Source organism: Geotrypetes seraphini, chromosome 6 (assembly GCF_902459505.1).
Source record: "Geotrypetes seraphini chromosome 6, aGeoSer1.1, whole genome shotgun sequence".
Lineage (NCBI taxonomy): Eukaryota > Metazoa > Chordata > Amphibia > Gymnophiona > Dermophiidae > Geotrypetes > Geotrypetes seraphini.
Window position 1 is genome coordinate 180057295 of NC_047089.1, and position 19789 is coordinate 180077083.

Consider the following 19789-nt stretch of genomic DNA (forward strand, 5'->3'; position numbering starts at 1 on the left):
AAAGACTAGACTTTCTTGACATAACTTTTAACACAATATTTTAACTTTAAATATTTTTATTAGCAAAAAAATACTACTACTTATTATTTCTATAGTGCTACCAGATGCACACAACGCTGTACATTAAACACACAAGAGATGGTCCCTGCTCAAGATGGTCCCTGCTCGAATGGGCTTACAATCTAATTATGGAAGACACACTGGACAAAAATGGTGATATGCTGCTCATGTAGAGAGAGACAAAGGGAGAAGAGGTAGTGAGGGTAGGGGGTTACAGAAAGAATGACAAACAAATGTGGTACTTTACAAATTGGTAGGGTTAAGACTTAAAACGCAGTTTCAAACCAGTGGGCCTTCAATTTTATTTTGACTTACCGCCTATCTACCAGTCTAAGTAATAAATCAACCTGGACCAGAGACAGAGCCTGATGTACCAAATCAGGCATATTGTTCCAGGCATACGGCGCAGCAAGGCATTAGAGATGGAGTTCGCTGTAGAGAAGGGTACAGACAAGAGACTTACCTGATGAACGGAGTTCCTGGGGCGGAGTATAGGGAGAGATATTGAGGAGACCCAGAGTGAATACATTTGTAGGTCAGTAAGAGGGGTTTGAACAGTATGCAGAAGTGGACAGGGACCCAATGAAGCAACTTGAGGAGAGGGGTAACGTGAGCATAATGTTTCTGGCAGAATATGAGGCATACAGTGGAATTTTGAACAGATTGAAGAGGAGTGAGATGACAAGAGGAAAACCTGCGCGAAGCACATTGCAGTAATCAAGACGAGAGAGGATGAGAGTGTTGATAAGGGTCTTGGCAGTGTGTTCAGAAAGGAAAGTTCGGATTTTAACAATGTTGTACAGAAAGCAGTAAAAAGTTTGGGCGATATATTGAATATGCGAAGAGAAGGTGAGAGATGAATCAAAGATGACACGGAGGCTGCGAGTCAATGAGACAGGGAGGATGAGAGTGTTATCTACTGAAATAAGAAAATGGAGGATGGGGAGAGGCAGGTTTAGGAGGAAAAGTAAGGAGTCCGGTCTTGGCCATATTTAATTTTAGATAGTGGCAAGACATCCAGGAACAATGTCAGACAGGCAGGCTGAGTCTTGGGTCTGGAATCTTGTAGAAATTTCAGGCATAGAGAGGTAGATTTGCGAGTCATCAGCATGCATATGGTACTGGAAGCCGTGGGAGGCGATCAGAGTGCCAAGGGAGGAACTCACAGTACAGAGCAATAGGTTGAGGATATGGCAGATAGCAGGAAAGACAGTAGGAGAGATAGTGATCAGGTGGGGTTGGAATCAGAGGAACAGGTGTGTTTGGAGGAGGAGAGAAGTGCAGAATTCTCTTCCATGATTTCTGAGAAGTAACAGCAGTTTAAACAAATGGAGTGAAAGATGAAGGAGAGAGCTATCCCAGAGATGATATATTAAGGAACAAAAGTAAGCACTAGGGTTAAGTGCAAAAGTACTATACCTGAGAACTGAAGTCGGAAGAGGCTGCATCAGAGTGAAGTGCAGGACCACATTCAATGTACATCGGGGCTGTGCTGGAAGATGTAGGAACCCTATGTACCTGGGGAGATGGCCCTGAAGAGGTTGTACTAGATGGCAGTGCTGTGGTTTTTGTTCCTATGTCCTGCAGACTGAAGCTCAATCCCTGAAGCAGGCTGCTGGCGGAGGATGAAGCTGCAATTCCTGTTAAAAAAGAAATATGAACTCTTTATTATTCATTTCCTATGATGTAAAGCACAGTTAATTACCTAACAGGTGTTATCTAGGGACAGCAGGCAGCCCCGGTATAGAGAGTGAAAAATGTAGCATCACTTTAAGCTTTTGCAAGCTTTAGACTGCCCGCACCGTGTATGCACGAGTGCCTTCCCACCTAATGTCAGCTCGCGAGGTCATCAGTTCTATGCCCAAGCGAAGAAGCCAACTAGGGGAGTTGGGCGAATTGTGAGAATATCTGCCTGCTGTCCCTGAACAACATCTGTTATGGTAAGTTAACTGTGCTTTATCCTTAGACAAGCAGGCTGCACATTCTCACATGTGGGACTCTCTAGCTTTAATAAAAGTGATGGAGGGAGAGTTGGGTTCCAAGAACTCAGAAAAAAATTTGATTTGCTTCGCAGAAAACCTAGACCTAATGTTTGATACGAGAGCATGGAAGCAAGGGAAGGAATATAATAAAAAATGAATATAGGAACTTCATGCTCTACCACAGGTAAAAGGAGGATCCAAAAAAAATCTATATGTATGAAGGCTGAGAAAATAATAAACAACCTCCTAGAAGCAGGTGAATGAAAATATAAGTGCTGGAGATGCCAAAAAGATTCATGAATCAAATAAAGGACTACAGTACTGGCAAATGCACCCATATGGAGCAGCAGACCAAATGAGCAGTTAAAACCTGTCATGTCCCAGAGTAAATACGAATGAAAAGGGAAAGGAATTTTATAAGCAATGAAAAGCATAAGTCTTGTGAAAAGAACAGCCTTAGAGAGGGGGGTCACATAATGGCTTGCTCCCGAGTGGACACCTGTGTGCTGAGCTGTTTTGATTCCCTGAATAAACCCCTAAAACTGTATTCTCAGCCTGTGAAAGACTTACTTTCTCCCCAGCCAGCTGAAGCAGCACTTGTGCTGAGCATTTTACCAGCGACTAGGCAGCTCCATAAGTGCGAGTGGAGGGGATGCCGGCAACCCCCCACCCTCACCGCTGGCTGAGCAAGAGCACCACAGCACAAGATTACGGGGACACAAACAGAGCTAGCCTTAGAATGCATGACAGATGAGATCTTGCAAGTGTCCATGAGGCACCTTATTAGATAAGCTCTCCAAGTTGCACACCTCCATGGAGGAGCTGAAGGATGCCATTGCAGGCCATGTAACAAATCCATCAGATTGAAGAGCGAGTATTGGCACAGGTGGTGATGATGGTCGGTCGGCTGTCTGCCCTTGAACATCAAGTGTGTCTGCTGCTCGATCCAATGGAGGATCAAGGAATTGGGCCCAGCGGAAAAATCTGAGACTCATCGGAGTTCCGGAAATCATTACAAACGCTGAGCTTTTCCACCTGGTGGAGTGCTGGCTCCTGCTGGCCTTGGGCCTTCCTGAGCATGTAGGCCCAGTGGTGGTTGAGCGCATGCATTGCGTGGGGCAATGGCAGGAAGGAGGTGCTGGAGCAGGGCCAAGACCAGTGCTGGCTCGCTTCCATAATTATGCGGTCAAGGCCAAGCTGTTGGACATGTATAAAAAGACCCGATCCCTGGTGTTCTAAGCAGGCTCGGCTAGGGTATTATAAATTGGTCAGGGATAAGAGCGTGACAGTGCAAATCTTCCAGACTTTATAATGCGGCTGCTGTTTTATGCTGGGTGTAAAAAAAACAAACCTAAATTCTAGGAGGAGTCTCAATTTGCTTTGGATGAGTTCTGGAGTGCACTGGCTGCCCCTGTCTAAGCATTTAACATGTTGGGGGGGGGGGGAGAAGTGTCTCTGCACCTCATTAATCTGGCCACTGAGGAGCGCTTGGTGTTGGTGGCGGACCACTCTGGGGAGTAATTCAGGATCCTCTCCATTCTCAGAATTTGTAAACAAGCCAGGGTTTCCTGTGGGGTCTACGGATGCCTTTTTCTTGAGGGAAAGCAGATGAGGGTGTTGTTTTGTGGGTCAGTTTATAAAGCTCAGTGCGGGGTTTGTTCCCTATTTTAAGGAGTGCTAGGAGCATTGGCAATGGTCATAGAAACATAGAAAAAGACGGCAGATAAGGGCCGCGGCCCATCTAGTCTGCCCACCCCAATGACCCTCCCCTATTTAACTCTGTGCAGAGATCCCACGTGACGATCCCATTTCTTCTTAAAATCAGGCACGCTGCTTGCCTCGACCACCTGAAGTGGAAGTCTATTCCAGCGATCAACCACTCTTTCGGTGAAAAAGTATTTCCTGGTGTCACCGTGCAACTTCCCCCCCCTGATTTTCCATGGATGTCCTCTTGTCGCCATCAGACCTTTGAAAAAAAAGAAATCCTCTTCTACCTCGATACGGCCCGTGAGGTACTTGAACGTCTCGATCATATCTTCCCTCTCTCTGCGTTCCTCGAGTGAGTATAGCCGCAGTTTATCCAGCCGTTCCTCGTACGGGAGATCCTTGAGTCCCGAGACCATCCGGGTGGCTATTCGCTGGACTGACTCAAGCCTCAGTACATCCTTGCGGTAATGAGGCCTCCAGAATTGCACGCAATATTCCAGATGGGGCCTCGCCATGGATCTATACAACGGCATAATGACTTCAGGCTTACGGCTGACAAACTCTTACGTATACATCCTATGATCTGCCTAGCCTTAGATGAAGCCCGCTCCACTTGATTGGCAGTCTTCATGTCTTCACTGATGATCACCCCTAAGTCCCGTTCTGCAACAGTCCTTGCTAGGATCTCACCATTTAGGGTGTAAGTCTCGCATGGATTTTGACTGCCGAGGTGCATGACTTTGCATTTCTTGGCATTGAAACTCAGTTGCCAGGTCCTTGACCATTGCTCCAATAGGAGTAGGTCGTGTTTCATATTGTTCGTTGTGCTCTTGCTTGTTATATTACATAGTTTGGCGTCATCGGCGAATAACGTTATTTTACCGCAAAGCCCCTCAGCCAAGTCCCTTATAAAGATATTGAAAAGGATCGGGCCTAAGACCGAGCCCTGTGGCACTCCACTGATCACTGCCGTTGTTACAGAGGGGGTGCCGTTCACCACCACCCTCTGAAGCTTACCACTAAGCCAGTCCCCAACCCATTTTGTCAAAGTGTCATCTAATCCTATAGCACTCATTTTGCACAACAACCTGCGGTGTGGGACACTATCAAATGCTTTTCTGAAGTCCAAGTATACAATGTCCAAGGACTCTCCAACATCGAGCTTCCCCGTCACCCAGTCAAAGAAGCTGATCAAGTTGGATTGGCAGGATTTCCCCTTGGTAAATCCATGTTGACGGGGATCCCGTAGATTCTCCTCATCCAGGATCTTATCTAATTGGTGTTTGATTAGGGTTTCCATTAGTTTGCTCACTATAGATGTGAGACTCACTGGTCTGTAGTTCTCAGCCTCTGTCCTGCAACCTTTTTTGTGGAGTGGAACGACGTTAGCCGTTTTCCAGTCCAACGGGACTCTACCTGTACTAAGGGAGAGATTGAAGAGTGCGGATAGTGGTTCCGCCAAGACGTCCCTTAACTCCCTGAGCACCCTGGGGTGTAGGTTGTCTGGCCCCATTGCTTTGTTAACCTTGAGTTTAGACAGCTCACAGTAGACACTGCTTGTTGTAAACTTGAAATTACTAAACGGGTCTCCTGAGCCATTCTTTTTTTGCAGCTGAGGGCCAGAACCCGGCACCTCGCGGGTGAAGACTGAGCAGAAGTATTCGTTTAACAATTCAGCTTTTTCTGAGTATGCTTCTACATAGTTCCCGTCTGGTTTCCTAAGGCGTAATATCCCGCTTGTGCTGCGGTTTCTGTCGCTAATATACCTGAAGAAGGATTTATCACCCTTCTTGATGTTCTTTGCTAAAGTTTCCTCCATTCGGAATTTGGCCTCTCTAATCGCTGTTTTGACAGCTTTTGCCCTAGCCAAATAGACTTCTCTAGAGTCCTGAGATCCTGTATGTTTGTAGGAGATGAACACTTTTTTCTTCTCTTTTATGAGGTCCGAGATCTCCGCAGAGAACCATTGTGGCTTATTGTTCCTGCGCCGTTTACTCACTGATTTTATATAGCGATTGGTCGCCTCCTGAATGATAGCTTTCAGAGACGACCACGATTCCTCTTCGTTATCTGTTCCTGCACGGTTTTGTAGTGCTTGATTGATGAAATCCCCCATACCCTCAAAGTTGGCGTTCTTGAAGCTAAGGACCCTGGTTAATGTGTTAGTTTTGGCGAAACCCTTCCTGAGTTTGAACCATATCATGTTGTGGTCGCTGGAGGCCAACTTGTCGCCCACTGAGACCTCAGTGACACTTTCGCCATTGGTAAGCAATAGGTCCAGTATTGCCTGTTCCCTTGTTGGCTCCAATACCAGTTGCCTCAGTTTAGCTCCCTTCATAGAGTTCAATAGTCTCCTGCTGCTGCTGGATGCAGAGGAAAGTGTGTTCCAATCCACATCAGGCATATTGAAGTCTCCTAACAACACTGTATCCCCACGTAAGGTGATATTCTCTATGTCACTGATTAATTCTATATCTATGTCATCCTGTTGCCTTGGGGGTCTGTATACTATGCCAAGATACATGCATTTGTCATTCCCCCTGGCCAAATTTACCCAAAGGGATTCCCCTGTGTACCTGATATCTGTGATTCTGGTGACTTTGATATCATCCTTAGTGTATATTGCTACACCTCCCCCCATTCTGCCCTCCCTGTCTTGGCGAAGAAGGTTGTATCCTGGTATCACCATGTCCCACCCTTGGGAGTCGGTGAGCCAGGTCTCAGTTATCGCCACCACATCCAGGTCAGCATTTCTCATTTCAGTCTCAAGTTCCAGGATCTTGTTGCCCAAACTATGGGCGTTGACGTACATAGCCCTCCATGCAGTATGTTTGCTAAGCCTCCCTGGGGCTGTTGCTGCTTGAGCTGCGTGGACCTTTTCAGTACTACTTGTAGTTTGTGTACCTTCTCTAGACCCAGTATTGCAATGTGTACCTATCCTAGGTTTGAAAGTGTTTATACCCTGTGGTGGAATACCTGCTTGAGCTACCTTAACTATTTCGGTACAGCTTGCAATGTGTGTACCCTCCCTAGACCCAGAATTACAATGTAAACCTACCTTAGACTTAGAAATGTGTGTACCCTCCCTAGACCCAGAATTACAATGTAAACCTACCTTAGACTTAGAAATGTGTGTACTCGCCCCATAATTAGAAATGTGTTTACTCGTCCCAGTCCCAGACCCAGAATTGTGGTGTTTGCTTACCCCAGTCCCAAAAAAGTATTGATGGCATAGCTCGACAGATAGGTTGTTTGTGCTTGTGCCCTCCCCCAACATACCTAGTTTAAAGCCTTGTGAAGTAGGCGTGCCAGTCGGTGTCCAAGGACGTTCTTCCCTCTTCTAGTCAGGTGTAGCCCATCTGGTCCCTGTAGTCCTAGTAGTGTCTCTCCATGTTGTAGGAACCCGAAGTTCATCTCCCTGCACCAATCTCGCAGCCAGTCGTTAGTCCTCTGGATGCGATCCTCCCTGGCTCTGCCCTTGCCCCTTACAGGGAGGATCGAGGAGAAGACCACCTGTGCATCCATCCTCAGACAACTATATTAGCTTTTCTCCAGATGTTCTATGTTACGGACCCCTCAAGATGCTCTCGCTACATTCTCTTCCCTGGACAGGAAGTTTTTGTCCCTTTTGTCTGAACACAATTCGTTATCAGGGTGATACTGACTGGGGAAGATATTCAAGCCAACACAGTTTTTAGAGCAGATGACAACAGATTGGGGATGCGCTACTGGGGGGAGGAGGTCACCACAGCTGAATTGTCTACTAGCTTCCTGGAGATTGCTAGGGCCACTCCTGACATGGGTCTTCATACGATGCATCTTAAAATAGTACACAAGGCCTATATCATGAGAAGTAAAGGGCACCGTATGGGTCTATGGCCTGATGATAGTTGTCACCACTGTACGGTTCACAGGGGCACGTTGGTTGGTACATCATTTTTTTGAATGCCCTTTTTTGGGGAGACTTTTGGACCACAGTGATCCACCTCATTGAAGGTATTTTAGAAGCCTCTTTGGAGTGCTCCAATAAGACTTTGTTGCTAGGGGTATTGAGCCCCCTTGTTGATGCTAGCATTGCAGAACACCAAAGACGTTTCTGCTAGTGGTTTTCAGGTTGACTAAGAAAGTTATACTACAGCATTGGGTAGGGGAAGAGAATTCTACAATACAACATTGGAGGGCAAGCATGACACAAATGGCAACTTGGGAGAGGATGTGTAGAAATCGATTAGATAATCAGAGACATGGGGATTACTTGGATTGCTGGCGTTCTTGTTAGATGAAGGCTGGAGTTCCAGGGGGAGGGCTTGGCAGTTAACCAAAACTGGAGCTAGAAGATCGAATATTCGAGGGTTTTGCTGCTGAGCTTTACCTTTTTACAAGATCGGGATACTTATGTATTGGCAGCACCTTGGTGCATTGAGAGCTGTGTTATTGTTCTGTAACACCTGCAGTTGCTTTATGATGTTCTAACTGATGTTTTTGGTTTTAATGGTGATATTGTATTGTGTGGTTGTACATTTATTTCTGTGATGCTTCTCCAATAAATATATTTTTTTAAAAAAAATAGCCTTAGAGGATAAAAAGGAGGAATTATCCTAGAAAGAAATAAAAGCAGATGCTATGAAGTATAAAATTAGAACGACATGGTGGCTTACTGTGGATAATTTTTTTTTTAAATCTCACGAAAGCTGAGAAAGGATTGTAATAAGCCTTAAAACGAGAAAATCAGAGAGAACAGGGGGGAAAAGAATTTTACACAAGCAATATGCTAGTAAACAAGAAATCCCCTCAGATTTAGTAAGGAAAGTGTAAATGGATTTGTTTAATATCTTTGTAAACAATGTTTTCTCTGCTTTGAGATTTAAAATGAAACTGAAAGATAGGAATGTGACCTGTGTAGAATACAGAGCATGAACAGGTTTAGAATTATAAACTTAATCTATTGCAATTTGGATAGTGTGCACTGATGTTTGAACACACATTCCTCTGAATTTAGACCGTGTGCGTGAAACCTTTGATCCAGAGACTCCATTTGATATAAACTGGAGTAATAGAATAAACAAAAAAAATCCTAAAAAGGATGTAGTGGCCTCCTCCTCCCCTAGAACCTCTGGGTTCTAAAGGAACCCAGAGGTTTAGGAGTGATTTCTACTCCTAAACCTCTGGGTTCCTTTAGAATAAAAAAAAGAATATTGTGGATAATGTCCATTAATAATAGGAAAAAACATGTGTAGGGAAAGATACTACAAAGGTTAATTCTATGAACATCCTGTAAAGTACTGTGTGAACATTGATGGTACAGTGGGAGGCATACTTCAGTTAAAAAAACCTGGTTCATCCTGCTTAGAAAATAAAGCCGTGAACCATTCATAGCATTTTCCAACTTTCAGCTTCATTGATTTTTTTTAATAATTTTTTTTAAACATGGTAGGGAATTTAACTTAACAGGCTCTACACCCATGTTAGATTCCCTCACTGGTCCTTGAAATGTGCAGAAAGACCCATATTTTTCATATTCAATTGTTCAGACAAGCAAAATATCCACATATCCAATATTTCTTTATTTTTAAAAGAAAAAGACACAACAGATAGAATACTTGAAAATATTTAGAAAAAATAAACAGGAAGGCACCTCGACGGAGTAACAAGAGATACGTATGTCTTCTTCACTCTGCGGAAAACAAAAGACTGACGACCTCGTGAACTGGCGTCGGGCGGGAAAGCACTCGCGCATGCATGGTGCGGGCAGTCTAAAGCTTGCAAAAGCTTAAAGTGATACTACACTTTCACTGTTCGTGCCGGGGCTCCATGGATGACATCACCCACATGTGAGAATATGTTGCCTGCTTGTCTAAGGATAAGAGGAGGTACTCCAAGAACACAAAATAATATTCCTTCCCTATTAACCATTTAAGAATTTATTTAGAAAAGGGGCTGTTATATCCCTTAGGTGAGTGGATAATGTGCAGTGGGCAGAAAGGAAGGTACCGTGTATAATGAGACACCTGCCTCCATAAACCAGAGAAAGGTTCTCTGCACGATAGAGCCTGCAGCTCCGAGACCCTTCATACTGAGGCAATAGCTATCAGAAAAAGTATCTTAACAGTAAGATCCATCAGCGATGCCTCTTGCAAGGGCTCTGGTTACAGCATGCAACACAACGCTAAGGTTCCAGGATGGGAACGGCCATAGCAGAGGAAGATGTAGCCACCTAGCTCCCTTAAAAAATCTGACTAAATCAGGATGCGAAGCCAAAGAAACCTTCTCCACTCAAGCCTTAGAGCATAAGAGGCCTGTCACCTGTACCTTGAGGAAACCAACCGCCAGACCTTTTTTTAGTCTGCCCTGAAAAAAACACTAGGACCACTAGCAGCAGAGTCTTGAAAGGCCCCACAGCCTGCTTAGCATACCAGTGCTGAAAAGTTTTCCAAGCCTTAGCACAGGCCACTACAGTTGCTGGTTTCATAGATCTTAGAAGGGTACCATGACCTCCTCCAAGTAGCCCTTGCATGCAAAAGCCAAGGGCTCAAGAGTCATGCTGTATGCCAAAAGTTTTCCGGATGTTCCATGGAAATTACAAAAGAAGAGTTGGATGAAGTGGTAGTTTGAGACACTTGTCCCTCTAAAGACGAACCTGATCCACATACCATGGCCAACGCGACCAATCTGGGGCAACCAGGATAAACAATCCTGGGTGGGTCACTAATCTGAGAATGATCTGGCCTATCATGGGCCATGGGAAAAACACATACAACAGCCCTTTCTCTAGCCATAGTTGTACTAGCGCAGGGGTGTCAAAGTCCCTCCTCGAAGGCCACAATCCAGTCGGGTTTTCAGGATTTCCCCAATGAATATGCATGAGATCTATTAGCATACAATGAAAGCAGTGCATGCGAATAGATCTCATGCATATTCATTGGGGAAATCCTGAAAACTCAACTGGATTGCGGCCCTCGAGGAGGGACTTTGACACCCCTGTACTAGAGTATCCATGTCGGTGCTGCTGAGCTTGAATCTTCGACTGAAGAAACAAGAGACTTTTCTGTTGGCTGCCGACGCCATCAGATTGAACATCAGACATCCCCCTTTGATGCACAATGCTGTCGAAGACCTTCCAGGACAGCAACCATTCCCCCGAGTCCAGTATCTGCTGACTGAGATAGTCAGCCTGCACAATGTCCACGTGGACTTCTGCCCAACAGAACTGGGCTAGTCTCAAAGGAGCACTCTTGATGCCTCTCTGCTTGTTGATGTAGACCACTGCTGTGGCATTGTCCGAGAAAACCTTGACCCCTTTGCCTTCCAGGGTATTCTCCTACGTCTGCAGTGCTAGGTGAATTGCCCACAGTTCCAATCAGTTGACTGACAATTTTCTTTGAGAGGGCAACCAGCAACCCTTAACTGGATGACCCTGGCAATGACCTCTCCAGCTGTAAAGGCTGGCATCTGTCATCAGGATCACCCAAGATGATATGCGGAGTGGCAAGCCTTTTGCCAGTGACTCCGGCTGGAGCCACCAATGTAAACATGGGAACACTTCTGACGTACAGGCCAGCGTCTTCTGAAAAGAATCTGTCTGTGGAAACCAGCGAGACAATAGCCTCTCCTGGAGATGGCATAGATTGGCTTTTGCCCATGGAATGACCTTGACCCCAGCACCTGTAGATAATGCCAAGCTTTAGAAGTTGCCATCGCCAGGATCTCCAAAATCTGTCACCTTAGCTTCAGTTTGCATGGCTCTGGAAGAAAAACATGTCCTTCTGCTGTATTGAAGTGGAACCCCAAGGACTCTAGGGATTGTGTGGGCTCTAGGTGGTTCTTCCTGAAACTGATAATCCAACCTAGTTCCTGCAGCAGATGGATAATTTGCTTCACTCCTTTCTCGCGGTCAGACTTAGACGAAGCTCTGATCAGCCAATCATCCAAGTATGGATGTACCTGGATCCCTGACTTGCAAGGTATGCTACTACAATAACCATCACCATGGTAAAGGTGCAAGGTGCCATTGCCAGAATGAATGGATGTGCTGAGAACTGGAAATGTCTCCCCAGAACATGGAACCTCAAGAATTTCCTGTGTTCTAGAAATATGGGAATATGCAAGTAAGCCTCCATCAAATCTAGAGACTAGAAATTTTCCTGGTGCTACAGATACTATGACCAAATGAACAATCTCCATTCAGAATCGTGGAACTTTCAGTGCTACATTGACCAACTTCAGATAAAGGATTTGTCTCCAATCATCAAGAGTTTTTATTGGGCAAGATGAAGTATATAGATATCTGCCCAAGCCCAATTCTTCAGTTGGTACAGGTTCTAAGACCTGAATATCCATGAGCTAGTTCACTATTGCTCAAACCCTAACCGCTTTCTCCAATCGTCCAGCCAGAGTCTACACAAGATGAAATAATTCGAGCTTGTATCCCCTCTTGAATTATGTCCAGCACCCAGTGATCCAAGCAAATTCTCATCCAAGCCTCCCAGTAAGCCAACAACCTCACTCCTATCCACAGGGATTCGGCTATGGACTTGGTGTCATTGAGACAATGGTGTAATTGAGACATCTTGGAAGCTGCTGTAGGGGTGCGAACCAGAGGGTGGTGCTTGCCTCGAACTTCCAATCTCTGTTGAGTGCCCTGAAATGCTCTCTCTGAGCAGAGGATCCTGCTGAGGATTGATGAAATCATCAAGAACCACGAAAAGTCCATGACCTGACCCCCAGGGACACAAGATCTTCCGTCTAGCACAGATTTAGAGCGACAATCTATCACACTGGCCATCAGGTCATCCAAGAAGACTCACTGTGAAGGATTCTGACCCCCCCCCCCCCAGTCCATTTCTGACTGAACCTCTGGTTCCTGCGGATGCACCTTCATCGTGAGAACCTCACCCTGAGATGTCAAAATCCCCCTTTGTAGGCTCTGATATGTCCCCAGTCAGTGCAGGTCAACCCCAATAATCCATATAAGCTTCAAATATTAGACTCACAAAATCAAGAGTAAAACCTCGAACAGATTGCCTAGAGGACTCCTACAGCGACTCATCTTGTTTCATCGTGGGCTCCGAAGCATCTGAAGACTGAGTCATGAACCAAGGGCTCTACAGGGGATTTCTGACATACAAAATGAGCCACCTGTGACTTCATCTCCCTAGAGGGACCAGAGGGGGGATAAGCCCAGACCTCCCACCCTCCTTCACATACTCCTACGCACATGGAATACGGACGCTCCTCAGCCAGCACATATCTGGCATGAAACAGGGGTAAAACAGCCTGAGGAGTCCTTCTCTATCGATTTTAATCCAAATTGAGGTGTTTTAAGGTGATGCCCATCCCTGACAACCCCACTCCCTGGCAGGAGGGATGCCCACTCCCTCCTGCAGCCAGTGATGCACCCCCCTCCCCCGACACCTCTCAGTCCAAGGCCAGCTGGAGGGATGTTTACGTCTTCCGGCCAGTAGGCTTACCTCTTCAAAATGGCAGACCTTCCCCTCCCTAGTGTATTTTGGGATGTGTGAGGAAGGGGCTTAGGCGTCTGGGCCAATTAGAACCTTAGGCCCCTTCCTGGGTGCTCATTTAAATATTAATGACCTTATTGTACTACATTTACATGGCAGAGTCAGAGTCTGTCAGGAAGCTCGGAAAAGACCATGGTGAGCCCTTTTAATAATTGGCCAGTAGAATATTTCCATGCTAAACTGGCTGGAACCGATTTAGAGACCATCGTTAAAGGCATGGTGGGTTTTGAGAACTTCCCTTCAGTCTCCACATACTGACAGAGGTGTGTAAACTTATTGGTCTGTTCTGATCTGAAGGGACACAAGAGAAGTCAAGATTCAGAACTCTGTGCGATATACAATTACCTCTGCCTGTATCAGGAGTCTCTGGAACTGTTTCAGGCAATATACTTTTGTTAATAGATTTCTCCTAGCTTTGCTAAATGATCTGTCACAGCCAAGTGGACTTGCTTCTATTTAATACGTTTTTTGGGACCCGCTGCAGTTAGAATCATTTCTTAAAGGAAAAATTTAACTTATCTTGTTTTTGGGGGTTTTCAGATAAGGGGAAAATAATATAAATGGTGCCCATGTAAAATATTTGGGGAGGTAGTTCTCCTTTCCATATTGATTACTTAATACTTTCCTACATTTTCTGAAGGCTTTTCTTCCATTCTTTTGTGGGCTAGATGGATTTGCCTTAGTTTTGTAAAAAAACTGTATATTTTTCTTTATATGAATATTTCTTTTTTTTTTTTTCTATATCCTTACTATGTGATATAACATTGTAATAAAATATTTTGTAAGAATTGATCATACGTATTTCCCCTTGATTTCTGTTATGCACGTCCAGGAAGGATGGGTGGGAGGGTATGGGAGGGGAATGATATATATTTATTATATCATTTGATTGTATTGAGTGCTAATTATTGTATTATTTGTTTGTTTATCTGTTGCACTTACTGTTGGCTTTTGAAAATGAATAAAGATTAAAAAATAAATAAATAAATAATAATAAAAAAGTATTTCTTCTGTTAGTAAATTTACTGATGGTTAGCAACACTTTTCTTGTATCTCACTACTGTATTCCCTTTAACTAGTTTGCTTCCTTTGATGAGTGCTCATCTCTTGACTATTTGTGGAATCACTATTTTTAAACCATTCCCTAGTATATACATCACATGATATAATTTTTTTATTATTATTATTATGCAGTTTTATTTTTTGGAAAATGAGTTCCTTCATTTCATCCTGAGAACAGGGCCAGCATACTAGACCTATGGCTCACCTTCCTGTGGTCCTGTGTGAGTGGTGGCATTCCCTGCTACAACAGATTCTCCATGTGAAACAATGGTGACTTTGATTTTGGCACGTTTGGCTGATTTGTTGCTGGGGGTTGGGCTGGGGCTTTGCCGCCGCTTCAGTTGTGCTCGGCTGTCCTCTTTATCAGCCGTTTCTATTTGCTCTGAAGACACTGGAACTGGTGGTAAAAAAAATTATTGGAAACAAATCTCTTTTCTGTTTATGCACTTTATATAGATACCAACAAAAGAGAACAAAGTATTAAACAAAGTACCATTAATAAAGTAAACATACATCTTGAAAATATATTGATTTTCCACAGCACTGAGTGACATCTGAATAAAAATGGAATGTGCCAGGAGGATGATGCCATTTTAGTTGCTGGCAGTCCCAGAATTTAGTTCTATATTCTGAAGGCTGTAGGTATGACTACTAATGCTATTACTACTTCACAAGGAAGGAAATTTTCAAACAAATTAATTAAAAATACTTTAAATTTGCATTGCCATCTAGTAGATTAATTAATATTATGTCACAAGTTAATAAATATTCAAATGAGAACAGAGCTCTACTTTTATTAAACAAAATGCAGGTGGTGAATAAAGAGTGCTACCATGCATTGCCATCTAGTAGATTAATTAATATTATGTCACAAGTTAATAAATATTCAAATGAGAATAGAGCTCTACTTTTATTAAACAAAATGCAGGTGGTGAATAAAGAGTGCTACCATGCATATGAGTTTCAAGGCTCTAAATCAGGGGTCTCCACCCTCAGTCCTCACTAGGTCAGGTTTTCAGGATTCCCCAAATGAATATGCATGAGATCTATTTGCATTCAATGGAAGTAGGGCATGCAAATAGATCTCATGCAAATTAATTGGTTGAAATCCTGAAAATCCATCTGGACTATGGCCCTCAAGGACCAACGTTGGACAACCCTGCTCTAGATGCACAAATCAGAACACTCAAACAACATAGATGCTTTTCTCACAAGAACAAAAATAGTAATAACAAAATTATAATTCAAATAACTAACAAAATGTTATTCGCTAAGTGCTTTTCTATAATATAGCTTATCCTATAGCCAAGGGGTCAAATTCAGATATTAGATGGGAACAAGACTGGTGGTACAGTGTGTTAGGATAAACAGATGGGAGACTAAACTCAAAGCAAGCTGTTTATACAGTTAAAAAAGGTATAAGGAGCCAATTTAGTTAGTGTGTGTGGCAAGCTAGTCCTGGTGCAGAATGAGTGTACAGTCAATCACTCTGTGTATCTTTAAAGGCTTGGGTGAAGAGCCAGGTTTTCACCTGCTTCCTAAAGTAGAGATAGTCTGGAGTTAGACATATAACCTCAGGGAGTAAATTCTAAAGTGCGAGGGCTACTCCTAAGAAGGCTTTCACTGGCGGGTATCAAATCATATGAATTCTTTTGATGAGGGTACAGATAGTAATGCTTCTTGAGAGGAACTCAGAGGTCTCAACAGCGTATAAAGGGCCGATGGCAGGAGGGAGTGGGAACCCTCTTGCCATAATTTTAAAGGGCAGTGGCAGGGCACATTTTTAGGGGGGGGGTTGTGGAGGGAGGAGGAGGGGACACTTGTCAGGAGAGGGTAGGGGGTGGGGAATTCGATTTTTTTTTTTTAGTCAGGCTGATATTTTGTGTGTGTAAAATAAGCAAAATATCTGCCTGATTAAAAAAAATTTTAAAAGCCGGCAGAAGCCCTGACAGCAGTGACAGGAGGCTGCTTCTTCTATCAGTACTGTCAAGGCTCTGCCCCAATTCAATCGGTTTTGAGTCGGAGTTTGCATGCAAATGATTTGCACCTCCGTGCAAATCATTTGCATGCAAACAAGATAGTGAATCGCCCGCCTGGCCACGGATCGGATCGGTGGGCTTAGTGAATCTAGCCCTAGGAATCAAACAATGGCAGGATCAGTGCTGGGTTTCTTGAACAATCTTTTGTAGAGTTTAAGGAATTGCTGTCTAATTTCGTGTTTTGAAAAATATTAAAATCTTCTTTTTGCAAATCTATTGGAAAGATTATTACATATTTTATCCCAGGACAAGCAGGCAGATATTCTTGACTGATGGGTGACGGCACCGACGGAGCCCCGGTACGGACAATTTTAGAGTGATTGCACTCTAAGAACTTGGAAAGCTCTAGCAGGCCGCACCGCGCACGCGCGAGTGCCTTCCCGCCCGACGGAGGTGCGCGGTCCCCAGTTTCTTAGTTTCCGCGGAGCTAAGAAGACGCACGTTTCAACGGCTGTTGAAAACTTTTTTCTATTTTCGCCTTCCCGCTCGCGTAAACTCGTTGAGAAATATTGTTTCCCTCATTTTATTTTCTTTTCTTTGTTAAAAAAAAACAAAAAAAAAAAACTTAATTCGTTTTTCTTTCATTTTTTCGGTTTCGCCCCAGCGGGGCCTGTTGCCACCATCGAGGCCTCGGCCTTCGATTTGGCTAAAGCCGTTTTTACATTCATGCCCCCTCAACCCGGGTTTAAGAAGTGCCAGCGGTGCGCTCGACCAATTTCACTCACAGACCCGCACAACTGGTGTCTACAGTGTCTTGGTCCTGACTATCGGGCGTCTACTTGCACCCGCTGTGCCACTCTTAAAAAGAGAACTTTAAAAAATCGACAAATCCAACAGCGATTATTGTTTGGTACCGAGATGTCGGATTCGCCGGCACCGGTCCCCACTTCGACCCCGACGCAGTCGGCACCTGCCTCGTCGACACCGCGCCGGCGTCGCACCCTTCAGGTAAGCCGGCTAAGAAGCCTTCCCCGCTGGAGCGCCCTCCGGTCTCAGTGGCAGCGAGCCCAATCCTGTCGACCTCGAGGCGCCCGCAGAAGCGCTCCGCTCCGATTGAGGTAAGCCCCTCGACATCGGGTTCCTCTTCGGAGTGTAGAGCAGCACCCAAGGTACCGCAGAAGAAAAAAGCGGTACCGGTGCCTTCACTGGACGAGCGCATTGCCTTCCAGTCCCGGTCCGGTCTGAGCCTCCGGTACCGATAGTGGAGCAGCCTCCTTTGTCGGCATCCACCTTGTCGGTACCGATGCATACCACTTCCTCGGTATCTATGCCAGTCTTAGCGCAGGAACCGAGATCCTTACACCAGGCTGTTCAAACATCGGCGCCGACACAGCCTATAACATCTCCCGGTACCGTTTCACAGAGGTCTGGGAAGTCGATGCATAAAACTCGACACCTAGAACCCTCCACACCGGAATCCCGGGACCGCAGTTTTCAAGTGCGGGACCCTGATCTGTGGGGCGATTCGGAGGACCCTCTTCTCTCAGAGGGAGAGTGTTCATCAGGAGAAGAGGATCCTTCTGTTTTGGATCCATCCTCTAAACCTGATGCAACTTCTTTTACCTCTTTTCTCAAAGAGATGTGTGAATCTCTCTCTATTCCCTTGGAGGCTGAATCCAAAAAATCCAAGGCATTTCTTGATGCTCTGGATTTTGACCAGCCTCCAAGGGAATTTCTCAAACTGCCTCTCCATGACATATTAAGAGAGACATTTTACAAAAATCTAGAGACACCCTTGACCATCCCAGGAGCTCCCCGCAAACTGGACTCCTTATATAAGGTCATACCTATTCCAGGCTTTGACAAGCCGCAACTCCCCCATGAGTCCTTACTGGTGGAATCTACTTTAAAGAAATCCACGGGGGCTAGTGTATACGCTTCTGTCCCTCCTGGCAGAGAAGGTAAGGCCATGGATAAGTTTGGCAAGAGGTTGTATCAAAATGCGATGCTAGCAAATAGATCAGGGAACTATGCTTTCCATTTTTCTTTTTACCTTAAGCATCTCATTCAGACTTTGTCATCTTTTGAGAAATATCTCCCTGACCGTAAAAAATCTGCCTTTCGCCAAACTTCTTCATCGCTCTTACAACTGCGCAAGTTCATGGTCAGATCAATCTATGACACCTTTGAGCTGACCTCTAGGGCCACGGCTATGTCGGTAGCTATGCGGCGACTGGCCTGGCTCAGAGTTTCAGAACTCGATGTCAATCATCAAGATCGACTGGCCAATGCACCTTGTTTGGGGGATGAGCTGTTTGGAGAATCCATGGACTCCACTACTCAGAAACTCTCAGCTCATGAGACTCGATGGGACACTCTCCTTAAGACAAAGAAGAAGACCCCACCTACTAGGCCTTTTTGCCAACAATCGGCCTATCAACGTAGATTTGTGGCTCGTCCTTTACCTCAGACCCAGCAGCAACCCAGGCGTCAGAGGCAACAACAGAGGCAAGCTGCTAGACCAGCACAGCAGCAACAGCAGGTGAAACCTCCCCCTTCACAGAAATCAACTCAACCCTTTTGACTTGGTTCTCCAGGACATAGCCAGTCTCTCTCCTTCTGCCCATCTTCAGCAGCCCATAGGAGGACGCCTTACTCATTTCATAAGCCGTTGGGAAATCATCACCTCGGATCAGTGGATCCTCAACATCATCCGCCACGGCTACTCTCTCAATTTCCAGACTCTTCCTGCCCAAAGTCTGCCAAGAGAGTCTGCTTTGAACACTTCTCAGTCTTCCCTCCTTCTTCAAGAGGTTCAATCCCTCCTTCTTCTGAACGCCATAGAGGAGGTTCATCTGGATCAAAAGGGGCAAGGATTTTACTCCCGTTACTTTCTAGTTCCCAAAAAGACAGGAGATCTCAGACCCATTTTAGATCTTCGCGATCTCAACAAATGCTTGGTAAAAGAGAAATTCAAGATGCTTTCTCTAGCTACTCTTTATCCTCTTCTCAATCAAGGCGACTGGCTATGTTCCCTAGATCTCAAAGAAGCATACACTCACATACCGGTCAATCTGGCCTCCAGACAGTACCTCCGCTTCATGATCAACCATTGTCATTACCAATACAAGGTGCTACCCTTCGGTCTGGCCTCCTCTCCAACAGTGTTCACCAAATGTCTGATTGTGGTGGCCGCCTTTCTACGTTCCCACCACCTTCAGGTGTTTCCTTACCTGGACGATTGGTTGATAAAGGCCAATTCTTCTCAGATAGTACTCCAGGCCACCAACCAGGCCATCATGTTTTTACAACTTCTGGGGTTCGAGATCAATCTACCCAAATCTCATATTATCCCCACTCAGAGACTTCAATTCATTGGAGCGGTGCTGGACACAGTCCTCATGAGAGCTTTTCTGCCCAGATCACAGGATATGATAGTTTTCAATATAAATACAGTGATACCTTGGAATCTGAACTTAAT

At 44.9% G+C, this 19789-nt stretch overlaps 1 protein-coding gene across 6 annotated transcripts in view; it reads right to left on the reverse strand.

The window, feature by feature from the left end:
• KANSL3 (KAT8 regulatory NSL complex subunit 3) overlaps positions 1-19789 on the reverse strand; it is a 165655-nt gene that overhangs the window by 15999 nt on the left and 129867 nt on the right. For all 6 annotated transcript variants that reach the window (XM_033947699.1, XM_033947698.1, XM_033947701.1 and 3 more), the window contains exons 16-17: positions 14535-14726; positions 1480-1700 (exon numbers count right to left, since the gene is read on the reverse strand). In XM_033947699.1, coding sequence (XP_033803590.1) covers positions 1480-1700; positions 14535-14726 — 413 coding nt within the window. The remainder of the gene's footprint in view (positions 1-1479; positions 1701-14534; positions 14727-19789) is intronic.